This window comes from Petaurus breviceps, unplaced genomic scaffold, assembly GCF_028583685.1.
Source record: "Petaurus breviceps papuanus isolate PSGF00001 unplaced genomic scaffold, PetGlider_PUasm1.0 80, whole genome shotgun sequence".
Lineage (NCBI taxonomy): Eukaryota > Metazoa > Chordata > Mammalia > Diprotodontia > Petauridae > Petaurus > Petaurus breviceps.
Window position 1 is genome coordinate 2,629,048 of NW_027186540.1, and position 16,322 is coordinate 2,645,369.

The following is a 16,322-nucleotide window of genomic DNA, read 5'->3' on the forward strand; positions in this document are numbered from 1 at the left end:
GAGAGAGAGAGAGAGAGAGAGAGAGAGAGAGAGGGAGAGAGAGGGAGTAGAAGGAAGAAGAGGAGGAAGACGACAACGACAAGGAATAGAGGAGAAAGAACTTTAACAAAACTAACCAATACATCAATATGTGTATGTGGGGTTTCCTAAACCCATAATGCCCCATCTCTGGATTCTAATCCTGACTCTCATACCCACTCTGTGTGGGGCAAGTCTTCACCTCTAAGTCTGTTTTCCCCATCTGAAAAAAGAAGCGGTTAAACCAGATAGTTTCTTAGCTTCATCGAAGTCTTGATTTTCCTTGTGTGTTTCTACATGAATATACATAGCAAGGATCATCCAACAACCTAGAAGGGTCTATAGGTGCTGCCTCTCCAGAGTAACTACTACAAATGTGTTCCCAATTCCAGGGGGTAAAAAAGGAGGTTTCTCTCTGATGATCATGGCTATTAATTATGAAATAGGGCTTTGTATTTCTACCTTTACCCCCAGATGTTGAACTTAACATAGGACAGACATAGCAAAGGGCAGTAGATTAGAGAACTAAAAAAAAAGTCGGCCTTTTTTTAAAGGTCAAATAGTTCAGACACATATCCCTATGATTCCTTGACCATCACATCTATGTACATTCTATGGTTTGTTTCTCTTATCACAGATTGTCATGGAGGTAGCTTCTTCAACCCACCAGTTCTTCATTTCAGCTATGGCATTCTTGTCACTTGCTATATTGGAAAGAAGAACTGGGTCCATTAGGATGACAAAGAAATGGCACATTGATTTGCAGAAATAGCATAACCACAGTCTTTTATAGACTCTAAAGCTCCCTGTCTGACATCATGTAAACTTGTAGAGGAATGCTGTCTATTTTCTGGGCTGGGGGGAAGGCGTAGTGATAACTTGCAGGTGGCCCTGGGGGTGGGGGTGTGTGGGTGGTATCCAGTCATGCTATTTTGGAGAAGGGTACCCCTTCAAATCACTTCATTTTAAAACAGCTGGCTCACCCTTCTTGCTGTGTTAACACATAGACAGTTGAATACTATGTAATAAAATATTATTTCAGGCCTATGTCTGTAATTACATTTAATAATCAGCCTTCACAGTCCAGTAACATTGGATGTGGGAATCTCTATAAAACTATGATAAATAGCTCTTTGAAGAATGGTTCTATTTGAAGAAGCTTTAGAGCTCTCTGAGAGGTTTGCCATTTTCTTAGGGCAGCTTTAAAACCTTCTCCTATGCCTTGCACATCCCCCCCCCAAAAAAAAACAAACTTTGCCCTACACCTTGCCTAGCTCTCCTTGCCCCACACCCTTCCCTTTCCAATCTATGAATGTTCTTGGGTAAATGAAGCCTAATGTGTAATTTCTAGCACTGGCATAGTCCTCCAAGGCTGGTTACGTTTGCCATTGCTAAAATCTAAATAAGTGAGTTTTAATGAAAAGGAATACTTGCTGATGGCTGATTGAGGTACTTAGTAATTCATGGTATTTAGCTGTGTTGGAATCCCAAAGCTTAAATGGTTTGATGATTAATAGAGATACCTGAGTACGTATTGAAGCCTACCCACTCTGTTAATGGCTCTGGCTATGTCGAGGACAGAGTACCCTCTCAGGTGGAGTTCCAAGAGGAGAGATGTGTCAGGATGACATTTCTGAAAGAAGAAACAACATAAAAAGGCTTTCAGAAATACCGAAAGGACAACAGCAGCATTTAACACCAGCCTTCCTTAAGTACTCCAGGCAGGGGCCAGGTTGATATTTTGCAGTGTTGATTAGAAAAAACCTTTGATAGTTTTATTTCTAAGACACTTGAGCTCTAGAGCCCACTTTTATAAGAGGAAGGCTAAAATAACATGAGTAAAGCTTAAACCAAATAAAAATCTCCTAAAGGGCAAGCAGTTGAATTCCACCAAGGACAATGAGAATCACTGGTAAGTAGGTGGAAGCTGTGGATGGAGCACTTGGGCCTAGAGTCAGGAAGACTTAAGCTCAAATCTAGCCTCAGATCTTGGTTCTGTCATTTAACCTCTGTCTGCCTCAGTTTCCTCAACTGTAAAAGGAGGGTAATAGTAGCACCTACCTCCCAAGTTGTTGTGAAAATTATATGAGATAATGTTTGCAAAAGCCTTTAGCCCAGTACCTGGCACAAAGTAGCCACTTATTAGGTCTTTATTCCCTTCCTCTCCTCCTCCTTAAGAAGTGGGTCTGTGATGGCAATTGTGAAGGTCCAGGGCTTTGCTAATGGTAGAGGGTCATTTGCGTATGGATTTGTGACTTCTTTAGTGAAGGATACTCCCTGGTCAGGAATCTCTACAAGTAAACAAGGACTATTGTTCTGCAATCTGTAGGCCTGGAGAATTAAAGATCTACAATACTGTGAGCTTTTAAGGTACTGTCCAGGCTCCCACGGTTCATCTATGTCAGAGGTAGAGCTTAAACCCAGACAGCCCTTCTTCAAAGTCAGCTGTCTATCCATGACTCCACGCTGATTTTTGAGGGGTTGCTTGAGGTAAGAGCAAGTCTATTCATGCCTGAATTTAAGCTGTGAGACCCCAATCTTGAGCTTGTGAAGGGCTGGCTCTGACAACAAGACTTATTTTTTGAGGTTCTCTTTATCATATTTGGATTCACCTCTGCAAGATGTGAAGTCTCCCTTGCCTAAGACTGCTTACTTCATTCATTCATTCAACAAATATTAATTAAATGCTTATTAGGTCTAGAGTACTCTTCTCCCCCTTCTCCATAGCTACAACAGCATCCCTGCTTTCATGAAGCTTACTATCTACTAGAGGGTATGTGACATATACAAATAATTTAATTTAGTGCTTGAAGGATCTAGTATTTCAATCATCAATCAACAAGCATTTATTAAGCACCTGTGATATATTAGGTTCTGTGCTAGGGGGGTGGTGATACAAATATGGAGTGAAAGAATCCTTGCCCCTGAGAAGACTACATTCCACTAGCTTAGCAATTTTCCCTGCCCTTATGGACAGATACTCCTTTGAAAACCGTTCTCTGTTAGGTGTAATTTCCAGCTGCTACCTCACAAGCCAGGGAAGTTGGGGGCTAGGACATCAGTGGGGCCAGAAGGATGGCAGGGGAAGCATTAACTTCAGGAACCCCAAAACACCAGTATTCCACATTCCATTTAACATTTGGAAATGTAACTTCTCCAAGTTCCTTTGTTGTATGAGTTCTGTGGGATGGGAAGAAGAATTTCTGTGTTTAATGAGAGAGCGAGCCAATTCTCTCTATACTCTCTCCCTTGGTGCCTTCATGGCTCCCATAGGTTCAGTTATCCTCACTACACAGATAGCTCCTAGATGTATATATCCAGCTGTAGACTCTCTCCTGAGCTCCATTCCCATATTACAAGCTGCCTATTAGACATATCCAACTGGATGTCCCAGTTGTTGTTGTTCAGTCGTTTTAATCATGCCCAGCTCTTCATGACCCCTTTTGGAATTTTCTTGGCAAAGATTCTGGAGTGGTTTGCCATTTCCTTCTCCAGCTCATTTTACAGATAAGGAAACTGAGGAAAATAGGGCTAAGTGACTTGCCCAGGGTCACATAGCTAGTGTCTGAGGCTAGATTTGAACTCAGGAAGATGAGTCTTTCTAACTCCAGGTCTAGTACTCTATGCACTGTACCACCTAGCTTCCCCAGGGCCATCTCAAATTCAACATGTCCAAAAGAGAACAAATCATCTTTCCCCCAAAATCTATCCTTCTTCTAAACTTCACTATTAGGATTGAAGATGCTACCATCCATCTAGTCTCCCACGTTCACAAGTTTGCCATTATCAATTCTCTGTTCTCACTCATCTCACATATTTTATCATGTCATCTAATACTGTCATTTCTATCCCCCAAAACCACCTCTCACAAATGTATCCTTCCCTCCAGTCACCTGACAACCACCCTAACTTGGGACTTCATCACCTCTTACCAGTACCATTGCAAAAACCTCGTTTTTAGTCTCTCTGCCTTGTCTCTCCCCACTCCAACCCATCCTCTATAGTGATTTTCCTAAAGTGTAAGTCTGACCAGGTCACTCACTCCCTTCCCCAAGTCAGTCTAGTCCAGTGACTCTCTACCATCACTAGGACTAAATACAAAATACTCTTATCATTTAAACTTTTTCCCGACTTAGCCACTTCTTACCTTTCAAGTCTGTCCACATAGTATTCCCCTCTACTATCTCTGTCTAGCCATACTGGCCTACATTTTCCTCACACAGCATGTTCCATTTCTCTACTCTATCACTTTGCTTTGAATAGACCCTCCTTGCCTGAAATGTTCTCATTTATCACCCTCATATTTTGGGATCCTGATTTTCTTTAAGACTCAGCTCATGCAGTGCCTTTCCTGATACTGCCTTCCCCTCCAGGGTTACCTTGTACAGTATTTTATTTGTGTATCTTTTATATACCTATATTGTATATTTGTATAGACACTTATGTACAAATTTCCTACTCCATTTGAATTTTGAGGACAGGGACTTTATGACTTTTCTCTTTTTACTCCCATAATGCACTTAGCACAATGCTTGGCACATAGTAGGCACTCAACAAGCATTTATTGATTGGTTGATTGAACTATAGTATGAATTCCACTGAGATGACGCATTATAAATATACATGGGTCAAACTCAAATAATGTTCCTTTCTCAGCATTCCAGGAATAAGACTAGAGAAATCAATTGGTGGGGATACTTGGGGTTGAGGATTATGAGACCATGAAACAACAGAACATCAGCAGAGCAAGGACTCAGTGTCATTGCTGATGAATTTTTAAAGTACCAGAAGGTAGGATCTAGAATGAGTATAAGGACAAATAGGGAAAATTAAGTCAAAGGATAGGAAGAGGAGAAAGGACTAGATGTGACGGGACTAGAAAGTCAAGACATGGTTAAAGACCATGTTAGTTGATTAAAGGGAGTGGGAGAGGTCCCTGATTAGGAGTTTGTGAGTCAAGAGCAATCTGAGAGTTCCAGACAGGGTAGAGGGTATCTAGCTCTGGGAGAGGACAAAATCTAGCGTGATGGTTTCCAAGCTGGCATGAAGCAAGGTAGAAAGGAAGGTCAGTATAGTCAAGAGGGTTGAGAACTTATGATGCCAGAGTAACAGAAGAGGAATCTGCCTTAATGTTGACGTCTGCAAGAGTTCTGGCAATCTTATGGTGGAGAAGAAGACCATGAACATATATTAAAATAACTGAGGGAACTCAAAGGTTGAACAGGAGGTCCATAGAGGCAGCAATAAGGATGAAGAAAGGGTGGTTACAGTTTTCTAGGAGAGCTGGTGAAGTTGATTTGTAGGCTGACTACTCAGTATAATCATCAGTTCTAAATTCATCTCTCACCTTTTTCCTTAATTTACATTTCCAATCCATCCACATTTGTTTCAGCTCTCATCTTTTATTTTGAAGACTATTATAATAACTTTATAATTGATCTTCCTGATTCCAGTCTATCCTTTCTCCAACCTTTCCTTTACTTCTAATACCTGTGTGATTCATGTGTTCCAATGCATCCCCTTGATGAACTCTACATTCAAACCAAGTCCCACTGTTCTCATCATGCCCTTTCTCAGTTTTAGAGACTGTCTATTGTGGTGGACAGTGTCTTAGATCTAGGTTCAAATCCTGACTCTTTTACTTGATAGCTTTCTGACCCTAGAACAAATCATTTAACTCTTTTTGGCCTCGATATCCTTATCTACAAAATGAAGGGGTTGTACTATTTAGCCTTTACACGTCCCTTCCAGCTCTAACGCCATGATCTATCCCTGTACTCTTGTTCAAAAACTGCCCTCTACATGGCATGGACTCCCATCCCTTCCTATTGAAGTTCCTCCCTTTCTTCAAAGTATAACTCAAATACTGCCACCTCTTTGAAGTCTTTCCAGACTCTCCAGCTCCTTGACTGAAAATGATTTCTCCTTTTTCAACTTTTTTATGATATTTTGCCTCAAACTTTACATTTGCATTTATCATATTATCCCTTGTGTTGTAGTCTTTTGTGTTCATTCCCTTCCCCCTATTTCTCTTATTAGATTGGAGCACGTTGAGAACAGGTTCTGTATTGGATATAAATCGTGTATGCATTTCCAGCACCTAGCATGGTGCCTTACGTGAAGTACATACTTATTAAATGTTAAATTGAAGTATTGTGTATTTGTTGACATGAAAAACAATCCAGTCAAGTCAGCTAGCTTTTATTGAACACCTACTATGTGCCAGGTATGGTACCAAGCTCTAGAGAGACAACGAAAGACTAAAACAGTCCTTGTTACCAAGGACCTCATAATCTAATGGAAGACATTACATACAAGCAACTGTAGATAGATACATAGATATAGATGTTTATAAAGATATAGATAGCGCTCTCTATACACAAATGTGTGCATTTCTATATGTATATATGTGTGTATATATATTGTGAACAACTATATATGTGTTATACAACTATATATCATGCAAAATACTATATATAACTGTGCCTATATAGCTATCTATACAACTATATATAAATATAATACATAAACACAATTATGTATATACAACTACACACATGCATGTGTATTTATATGTGTGCATACACATACATACATACAATAGTCTCAGTGGCAAGACACTACCTTTAAGGGGGACCAGAAAAGGCTCTTGAAGAAGGTGGGATTTTCAGCTAAGACTTGTATGAAGACAGGAAACAGGCAAAGATAAGGAAGGAGAGAATTCTGGGTTTGAGGAGGAGCCAGTGGAAGTGGAGTGAGAAATAGGGTGTCTTGTATGAGAAACAGCAAAGAGAACTGTCGCTAGATCGTGGAGTACCTGGGAGGGGAGATGAAGGGGGAATATCTAGTGTAAGAAGAAGCCAGAATAAGAGTACTAGTCACAAGGGTCAGAGCGGGGGCAGGTTATGAAAGGTTTTAAAAGCCAAACAGAGGATTTTATAAGTGATCCTGGAGGTAACAGGGAACCGTTGGAGCTGATTGAATGGGGAGACTGATCTGGCCAGACCTGTACTTTAGTAAGATCCCTTTGATACCTGACTAGAGTAGAGAAAAACTTGAGGCAGGGAGGCCAGTATGCAGGCTACAAGAGATGGTGCCATAGGAGAGGAAGGGACATATAAGAGAAATATTGTGAAGGTAGGATAGATAGGACTTGGCAAGGTATATACATGCATATGTGTGTGCATATATGTATGTGTGCACGTGCATGCATGTGAGTACATGAATATGTGTATTGTATGTGTGTGTGCGTGTGCATGTGCATTTATGCATGAGAGTGAGGAGTTGAGAATGACACCAGCTTGTGAGCCTGGGTTATTGGGAGGTTTCTGGTGTCCTTGACAGTAACATGGAAGTTAGGAAGGGGGGAATGTTTGGAAGGAAAATGATCAAATGTATTTATGTATATTTGGGGCAGGGAGGAGGGGTCCAAACCTGTCATTTCATTAATAGAGAAAACTGCTAGTATGGAAACTCCCTCCACTGATTCAAATCACCAGTCTGAATTTTTTGAGAGTATTTCCTCATCTGGAAGTTCCCTATTGTAATAAAATGACAGATCCGGTCCCAGTACTTACATTCCCTATCCCAGGGGTGAGGAACCTATGGCCTCGAGGTCACATGTGGCCCTCTCGGTCCTCAAGTGCTGCCCTTTGACTGAATCCAAACTTCACAGAACAAATCCACTTAATAAAAAGATGTGTTCTGTAAAACTTGAAGTCAGTTAAAAGGTTGCACCCAAGGACCTAGAAAGCCACATGTGACTTCAGGGCCACAAGTTCCCTACCCCTGCCCTATCCTCTAAGTATGTATCAGAAGCAGTATTTGAACACAGGCCTTTCTAGCTCCAAGCATAGTCCTCTCTCCAGTATTCCAGTCTACTGGTATTAGTAGATGTCAAAGATTTATAAATTCAAATTTTTAACATATGTGCATATTTTTTGGTAATAAAACTATATAGATGGGAAAAGTGAAGATATAATTTAATATGAAAAAGAAAAAAAATTAGTAAGGGCTGGAATAAAGTCAGTGAAGGATGGTGAAGGATTAAGTAGGGGAAAAAAAAACAGGGTTGTAAGGGAGCAATGATGCCCCAGGCTCACCTTTCTAGAGAACTGTTTTTTATCAAAGTGTTTTAAACTCCAAAAAAGCTAAAGTTCACTGTATAAGAAAAATATAACTATCCTGAAGTAGCATATTGATTAGTAACAATACATTTTATCATCTTCTCTGTATAGTATTATAGATTTATTAGAAATAGGTTCAGCTCTGAGGCCTACCATTTGCCAGTGTTGGACAAAAGGAAAATCATTAAATTAAAACAAATTCTGCCTGACTAGTGTTTTCACCCTGAATTAAAAACATGGAACAACTTATTCTTTCACAGTGTATCATATCACTCAAAGGGCAGGTAATGAAGATGAAAAGCATTTTAACGCTTCTTTTGAGTCTTTGCACTTTCATAAAAATCCAGAGGTATATACTTAGGCAAACTCTGTAGGTCTTAAAAAATATTTATCACAATGACACACGATTAGCATGTCAGCTCATGTCCTGTTTTATCATTGTCAGCTAAATTTGGAGCGTGGCAAGCTGCACCGAAATAGATTATGTGCACTTGCTTCAACACTTCCTAAAAAAAGAAGTGTTTGCATAGCTCAGGAGTTGTGAGGAAGAGCAGACAGAGGGGAAGGGTTTTATTTCAGACACACGATAAAAGCCGCTTATCCCTTTTGTGCATTAGTCTGTTTCCCATACATTTTGAATTAAAGGTATTGTTTGATTAAAGGATCCCTAAAAATTTTATGGAGAATCTATGTAAATACATATATGGAGGTCTATTTCCAAAATATACTTTTTTTTCTTCTTTAATTAAAATTTCTAGAACATTTAACATTTTTCAAGAGCTTCACTACAGAGAGCAGCAAAACATTATCTCACCTGATCCTCATAACTACTCCCTCTGCAAGTTACATGCTGCAAGTGTTATTATTATCTCTATTTTATAAGATAAGGAAATTGACACCCAGAGATATTAAGTAACTTTCCCAAAGAAACACAGCCAGTAAAAGTACATGGTAGGTTTTTGTCTGACTCAAGGCCACTTTTTGCTATACATAGTATAGCTACCTCCCTTATGACATCCTTGAGTCAAAATGTAACTTTATAACACTTTGGGAGACTGAGGTCCCAAGAGAAAAAAAAAAAGCTACTCAAGGTCAATGAGCAAATTCATGGCACAATGATAATGATGACTCCACATTTCCTAATATTTTAAATTTTTTCTTGGTTACTGAACTACTTTTCCTCTTTTAGAATTTTTTAAAATGCATTCATCCTTTCAGTTGCTAATGAATTAGGCGACCTGGGTACTGACTGATAGTTAAGCAGAGAAAGGAAAAAGAAAAAAAAAAAGCATCTTTGCACCTAGAATATGACCATGTCTCCAACCATTAAAAATAAATTGAATTGAATTGAATTAACCTTGTAGGACATAGAAAATATATAACAACTGTTAGTTGACAAAGTAACTCTCCCAATGCCTGGAACATGCTTGCTGAATTGAATTGAATAGGAAGTGATTCTCACTGTGAAGTCCAACACAGGGTCATCTTTGAGAAAGAAGGGAAGGGGGACAGATTGGTCATGTCTGGCAAACACAAGCAGTTATTTTGCTTCATCAAATTGCACATTTTAAGGGCCTTGATAATCCCAAAGTGGGATTTATTCATTAATGCTTGCAAATAATTTGTGTTCCCTTTAAAGAGTCAGACCTTACCTGGAGAGATCTACTTGTCTTTTCTTTCTTTTCCTATCTTTAACAAATAAACCCATTAGATTTCAGATCTTCAGACCATAGGATCAAAGGTCTAGAGCTAGACAGGACTTTAGCTCAAAAAAATGGAGGGAATTGAGACCCAAGGAGTTACATGACATGCCTAAAGTGACAGGTCATTAGCAACAGAGGTAGACTTTTGAACCGACTGGCCCCAGAGCCAGTATAACTTATTTCCTTCCTCATAAACACCATCTTCTTCATAGAAAACACATTTTATAACCAAAGGATTTTTTTAAACATGTAAAATGACCAGGAGAAATCAAATTCTAATTTAGAACTAACCCCAATGCATTCACATATTCATTCATTTAATGACTATCCTTTGGATACCTAATTCCTATTCATCTTCAAACCTTTATGCTCTAATCTCTGCCTCTGACCCTTAGCTTATGTTCCCACTCTGAGACTCTGGGCATCTGATTGGTAAATATTCACTTTATCATACATGCACCCAGACTCACCCCTACCATGCTATTTCCCAGTCATCTCTGTGCTTTGAAGATTACTCCATACATAGCCTCCTCTCTCCTGTCTCCTGCTTTCCAGCTCTTTCTCTGGCAATAATAATCAAATCAGCCCTACTGTTACTAGAAAGGACATGCCAAGCAATTATCCTGTGATTCTAATCACCATCTCCCTTCTCTTTCTAAAACTGTTTTCTGGGCATCATCCCCCTCTCCAACTATCACTCCACTTTATGTATTGTCTTCCCCTTTTAGAATAAAAGCTTCTTGAGGGCAAGGACTGTTTGGCTTACTCATATTTATATACAGCACTTAACATACTGTTTAATATATAGCATGCCCTTAATAAACACTCTTTCATTTATTCATTCATAGCACTGTACTAGGCACTGTGAAGACATAGGTGTAGAACTATAAGGGATCTGAGTGACCATCTAGTCCAATACCATAACTTTACAGATAAACTGAGGTCCAGAAAAGTTAAGTGATTTTGTTGGGAGTCACATAGTTTGTAAGTGTCTGAGCTAGGATTTGAACCCTATTGTTCTATTGTTGTTCAGTCATATCTAACCTTTCATGACCCCATTTGGGGTCTTCTTGTCAAAGATGCTGAAGTGGTTTGCCATTTCCTTCTCCAGCTCATTTGACAGATGAGGAAACTGAGACAAACAGGGTTGAGTGACTTGCCCAGGGTCACACAGCTAATAGGTTGAGGCTGCATTTAGACTCTTGAAGATGAATTTTCCTTACTCCAGGCCTGGCGCAATATCTACTGTGCCACCTAGCTGCCTAGGTTCTTCCTGACTCCAAGCCTAACACCCTTTACCCTGCTGCCTCTTAAAGGGCAATTTGGAAGTCACCATAGTCAATCTTTATTTTACAGACAAGGAAATTGTGACACAGAGAAACTTAACTAACTTGTCCAAAGTCACAGAGATAGTTGTGAAAGAACCAGGGACATGAACCCAGATTTCTCATTCCAAATCTCTTACCTTCAAAGACAATATCATAGTCTAGCCAGGAGCACAAGAAACACATGAAAAGTTAAATAACAGCATGACAGCAATAACAAAGATGTTATGAAGCAGTATATATGGAATGAATAGCCTAGATGGTAAGTGCTTTAGGAGTTAAAAGGAAGTTGAGATCTCTGAGGACAAGTCCGTCAAGTAAGGTTTCTTGAAGAACTCAAGCTTGCTCTTGAACTGATCCTTGAAGGATAAGCTTCTCTTCTGACTCTTCATTTCTAATTTGATCTCATTTAGAACTGGCAAGACAAGCGAAGGGATGCTAATCTAAAGAGTTTTTCGTCATTCCCCAGAAAGGCTTTGTTTAGCCTGCCTGCCTACCTTGCCTTAGAATCTGTGTTTAACCTTTCCTCCTCCTGGGCTTCCCTGTTCCCAGCCTCATCATGAAGACCCCATCTCTACAGGTGGCAAAATACTCCAGATTAGCACAAAACCTTCTCAGGTCATTTCCAAAATCTTACCCTGGTTATTTCTTACTAATGTGATATTGAACCATTTATTGCTTAATGTCCTTCATTGTCATTTGAATCATCAGAAAGTGATTTCTGTAATTACTGGTATTAGGAAGTTATTGCAATGAAATGGGCAACCAGTAACACTACAAAAAAGGGATTTAGATTTTGTGTTTAAAGCTATAACCATAAATTTCAGGTGAGAGTAGCTATAAACATGAAGAAATCCTCCCTGATGAGCAAGATCTTTGAATGTTTCTTTGAAAGAATATGTGTGGTTTTGTTAGATATTTTTAAAATGTCCGAAATGTACTGGCTTTTAAATTTTTTCTCTATAGTAAAAATCCACCGTGGACATTCTTGAAACCTAGTTTTATGCCAAAAAAGTGAGACAAGAGACCCCCAAGAGTAAAATTTGGAAGCGGATTTTATTTTTTCTCCTTGGGACTGCTCAGGGTCAGGCCCAAATCGAACAGCGAATCAGCACAGGCAATGTGCCAGCTTTTAAAGGCTAGCCACAAGGCCAACAGTCAGGGGATGTGTAAGCAGAGACTAAAATCAGTGATTGGACAGTACACATTTTGAAATTTCCATGCCTGCAAGTTTTCCCTAGGCTGGGCTTCTGTGAAGGAGATTTGGTTGGGGAGGGGACAGGGAACCCAGAATGGGGTCATGTACAACACTAGCAGAGTCCTAAAACCAAGAAATGGCATATTTTTAAAAAATAATATTTGCTTAAAGAGTAGCATTTTTTATGTTTATGGAAATCAATTAGCAATTTACATATACATGTGCATTTAAATTCACATACAACTGTATCCAATGTATAGTTTGCACAAGTGATGATATCCTTTTATTTTTCCACTTACCTATGATTCCATAAGTGTAAGGATCCCCTGGCTCCCTCTCTGGAATTTACAATATCAAGAGAGTTGTCTCTGGCACTGAGAAACTAATGACTGGCTCAGGCCAGTATGTCTCTGAGACTGAAGCCAGGACCTGAACCCAGATCTTCCTGATTACAAGGTCAGCTCTCTATCTAGCATGCCTTGAGGCCATACTTTTAAGTCTATTAAATAGTTGTTTTCTTCTCTATCTTTTATTTTCTTAAATAAAATGTATTTTGTTTTCCCACAAGGGGCAATTCCCAACAGACACTCAAAAGAACCTCCCACAAAATTTCACTTCCCCTTGGGGGAAAAAATCTATTCTACTTTTGTGGTTCATAGAATGCTAACAGAAAGGGAGGATATGTGCTTCTTCTCTACATTTTTCTTTAAAATTTTTAATTTTTTTCTATGAGCAAATATGTATTTTTTCTCCCTCTTTCCTTTTTCCCTCCCCATTGAAACCAAGAAGAAAAACAAAAATCCTTATACTCAAGGAAAAAATTCCTGCATTGACTCTGTCCAAAAATGTATGTTTCATTCTAGTATAAATAGGATCCATTGAATTTAGCTCAAGTTCTGCCTTTTATTATCTTTATTTACATAATTATAATAATTGTGTGCATTGTTCTTTTCACTCTGAGCAATTCCATACATTTCTTTCCATGTTTCCCCGGACTCTTCATATTTGTTGCATTCCATAGTTTGTTCAGCTAAACTGATTAAACTGTGTCACATGGGAACATATTTAGAGCATATATTTTGTTTCTAGCTTTTTGTTATCATAAATGGTGATGTTATAGATCTTTATATGCCTATGAGTTTTTTTTCTTACTGTCAAGCTTATATGTCAATAGCTATCATATACATATACACCCATGCATCGTACATATATCATACATATGTAACTTTCATATATACATATGCATATAAATTATTTGTGTACAGTTACACATAATATATATGTATATAAAATTTTTCCTTTGATCTAGACCTGTGATTTCATTAGTCATAGAAATTACAAAGATAATGCCCCTACCAGCATAAATCAATCCCTGCTATGTATCTTTCAAGTCTAATAGTGATGGTTCTCAAAATTTATGCTAGGGAGTACTTCTGAATTTCACTAGTTGTGTCTCAGATTGTATGGAGTTATAAGCATGTGATCATGCACAAATCACCTGTGTGCTGAGATTTGTCACATCAAAGAATAACACTCTGCTATGAACAAAACAAAACAAAAACCTTAAGAGCCCATCTTAGACTGGATAGGTTATATGGCCAGTATGCTCATGGGACAGCACTTGAGCCCAGGCCATCATGGCTCTTGGCCAGCTCTTTTTGCCATAAGCCATACTGCCTGTACAGCAGTGCCTATGTCTCTTTGTCTATATCTCTATCTACATATATTTTTCTGGAGTTATAATTGTACTTATATAATACTCACATCAAAGTATATGAGAATTTTGGACAATCTAGTGATTCCTCTTACATTATTATTTTCTTGTTTTACTTAAGGGTGTGTGTGTGTGTGTGTGTGTGTGTGTGTGTGTGTGTGTGTGTGTATTTTCTCTTCCCTGTGACTTAGTTGGTATATAAAGCTCCTGCTGAGGAAATCCATTGTATAGAAGTAGTTTTTCTACAATATCATTAATCAACAAACATTTATTAAGCACCTACTAGATTCCAGGCACTATGCTAGGTACTGGAGATAAAAAAATAAAGATGAAAATGTTCCCACTCTCAGGGATGCGATCAGAGGAGAAAACATGGCCATAAACAAGATAATTCAAATAAATAAAACAAATTGTTGAGGAGGCACTAGCGCCTGGGAGGAGAAGTTGGTTGGAAGTTGGTTGGGAGCAGCCAACACAAAGGCATGGAGACTCTTAATTGGGCATTTTAAGTAATGGTAAGAAGGCCTGTTTGATCAAACTGTAGCACAGGGAAAGAAAGAAGTGGATAATAATATGGTCAAGCAGGTGGCAAAAGACTAGAGCCCTGGACCTAAAGTCAGGGAGATCTGAGTCCAAATCTGGCCTTAGACACTTACTAGCTGTGTGATTCTGGGCAGGTCACTTAACTTCTATCCACCTCTGTTTCCTCAACTATAAAATGAGGATGTAATAGAACAGTGTTGTTTTGAGGATCAAATGAGTTAATAATTGTAAAGCCCTTAGCACAGTGCCTGGCACATAACAGGCATTTAACAAATGGTTATTTCCTTCAATCTTTCCTTTCATTCCCTTGCCTTCCTTAATGAAGTTGGAAAGGTAGGTTACACCAAGGTTGTAGAAGGCTTTAAAAGCTAAGTAGAGAAGATTATATTTGATCACAGAGATAGCAGAGCACCATTAGGATTTATTGGAGTTACATACACGGACTTATACTTCAGGAAAATCACTTCTGCAGTTCTATGGAGGATGGATTGAAAAATGGAGAGATTTGAGGTAGGGAAACCAATTAGGAGGCTACTGCAGTAGTTCAGGCAAAAGTGATAAAGATCTGAACCACAGTGAATGAAGAGAAGGGGACAGATCCAAGAGTGGTGGTAGACATGACCATATTAGACAATTGAATTCAGTGTGTGAGGTATGGAATCAAAAATAATGCTGAGGCTGAGAATCTGGGAGATTGGTAGGATTGTGGAGTCCCTGAGAGAAATAGGAATTTTAGAAGAAGAGTAGATTTTGTTAAAAAAAGATAATGAGTTCAATTTGGGACATGTTGAATTTGAGATGCCTATGCGACATTCAGTTTTAAATATCTAATAGGCAGTTTGAGATGCTCAGCTATAACTCAGAGGAGAGACTAGGGCTAAATATATACACTTAAATTTTGTCTGCATAGAAATGATAATTAAATCCATGGGAACTGATGATGTCACCAAGTGAGAGATGATAGAGAGAGAATGGAAGAGGGCAGAGGGCAGTCTCAGAGTCAGGATTATAGTGACAGAAGGGATCTCAAAGACCAATTATTCCAACCCTTCATTTTACAGTTGAGGAAACTGAGCCCCAGGGAGGTTAAAAGACTTGCCTAAGATCACAGACATAATATCAGAGGCAAGATCTGAATCCACATCCTCTTGACTCTAGAATTCTTAGAGAGTTGCCTTGAGTACTGAGAAATAGAATGCCTGGTCATATAGTCAGCATGTATGAGAGGCCAGACTAAAACCCAGGTCTTCCTGACTCCTAGACTGGTTCTCTATATACTCCCACATGCTGCCTTCCTTTACTGAAGAACTTAAAATTATTTTCCAGGACAACAGTTTGTAACTCCACTCTTAGTTAATTAATAGTCTTGTTTGCTCATAACCCTTCTAATAAAGAGTTTTTCCATCTTTGTTAATTTGACTTCTGTGAAGTCATAATTCAGGGTTGTTTTCATTTTAATTTCTCTGATTGATAGTGATCTTCACAGTGTTTCTGGTAGTTGGTGATCCTTTGTATTTCTACCTCTGAAAATTATGTGCTTGCATCCTTTAACCGCTAGTTTTTTCCCTGTCTTTTACAGAGCGACTGCTACCAAGTTATCTGGAACATTATCAAAGTAAGTTAATTGGGTTTGGGGGGGGGTGGGCATTGCTTAAAAGTATGTTTGAATTTTGATATACACTAAAAGGGAATGAA

At 38.8% G+C, this 16,322-nt stretch overlaps 1 protein-coding gene across 4 annotated transcripts in view; it reads left to right on the top strand.

Moving 5' to 3' along the window:
- LOC138175978 (CUGBP Elav-like family member 2) overlaps nt 1-16,322 on the top strand; it is a 697,415-nt gene that overhangs the window by 182,883 nt on the left and 498,210 nt on the right. For all 4 annotated transcript variants that reach the window (XM_069106622.1, XM_069106621.1, XM_069106593.1 and 1 more), the window contains exon 2: nt 16,207-16,242. Coding sequence is in view for 2 of the 4 variants with exons in the window: in XM_069106593.1 (XP_068962694.1) it covers nt 16,207-16,242 (36 nt within the window). In the remaining 2 variants the exon portion in view is untranslated. The remainder of the gene's footprint in view (nt 1-16,206; nt 16,243-16,322) is intronic.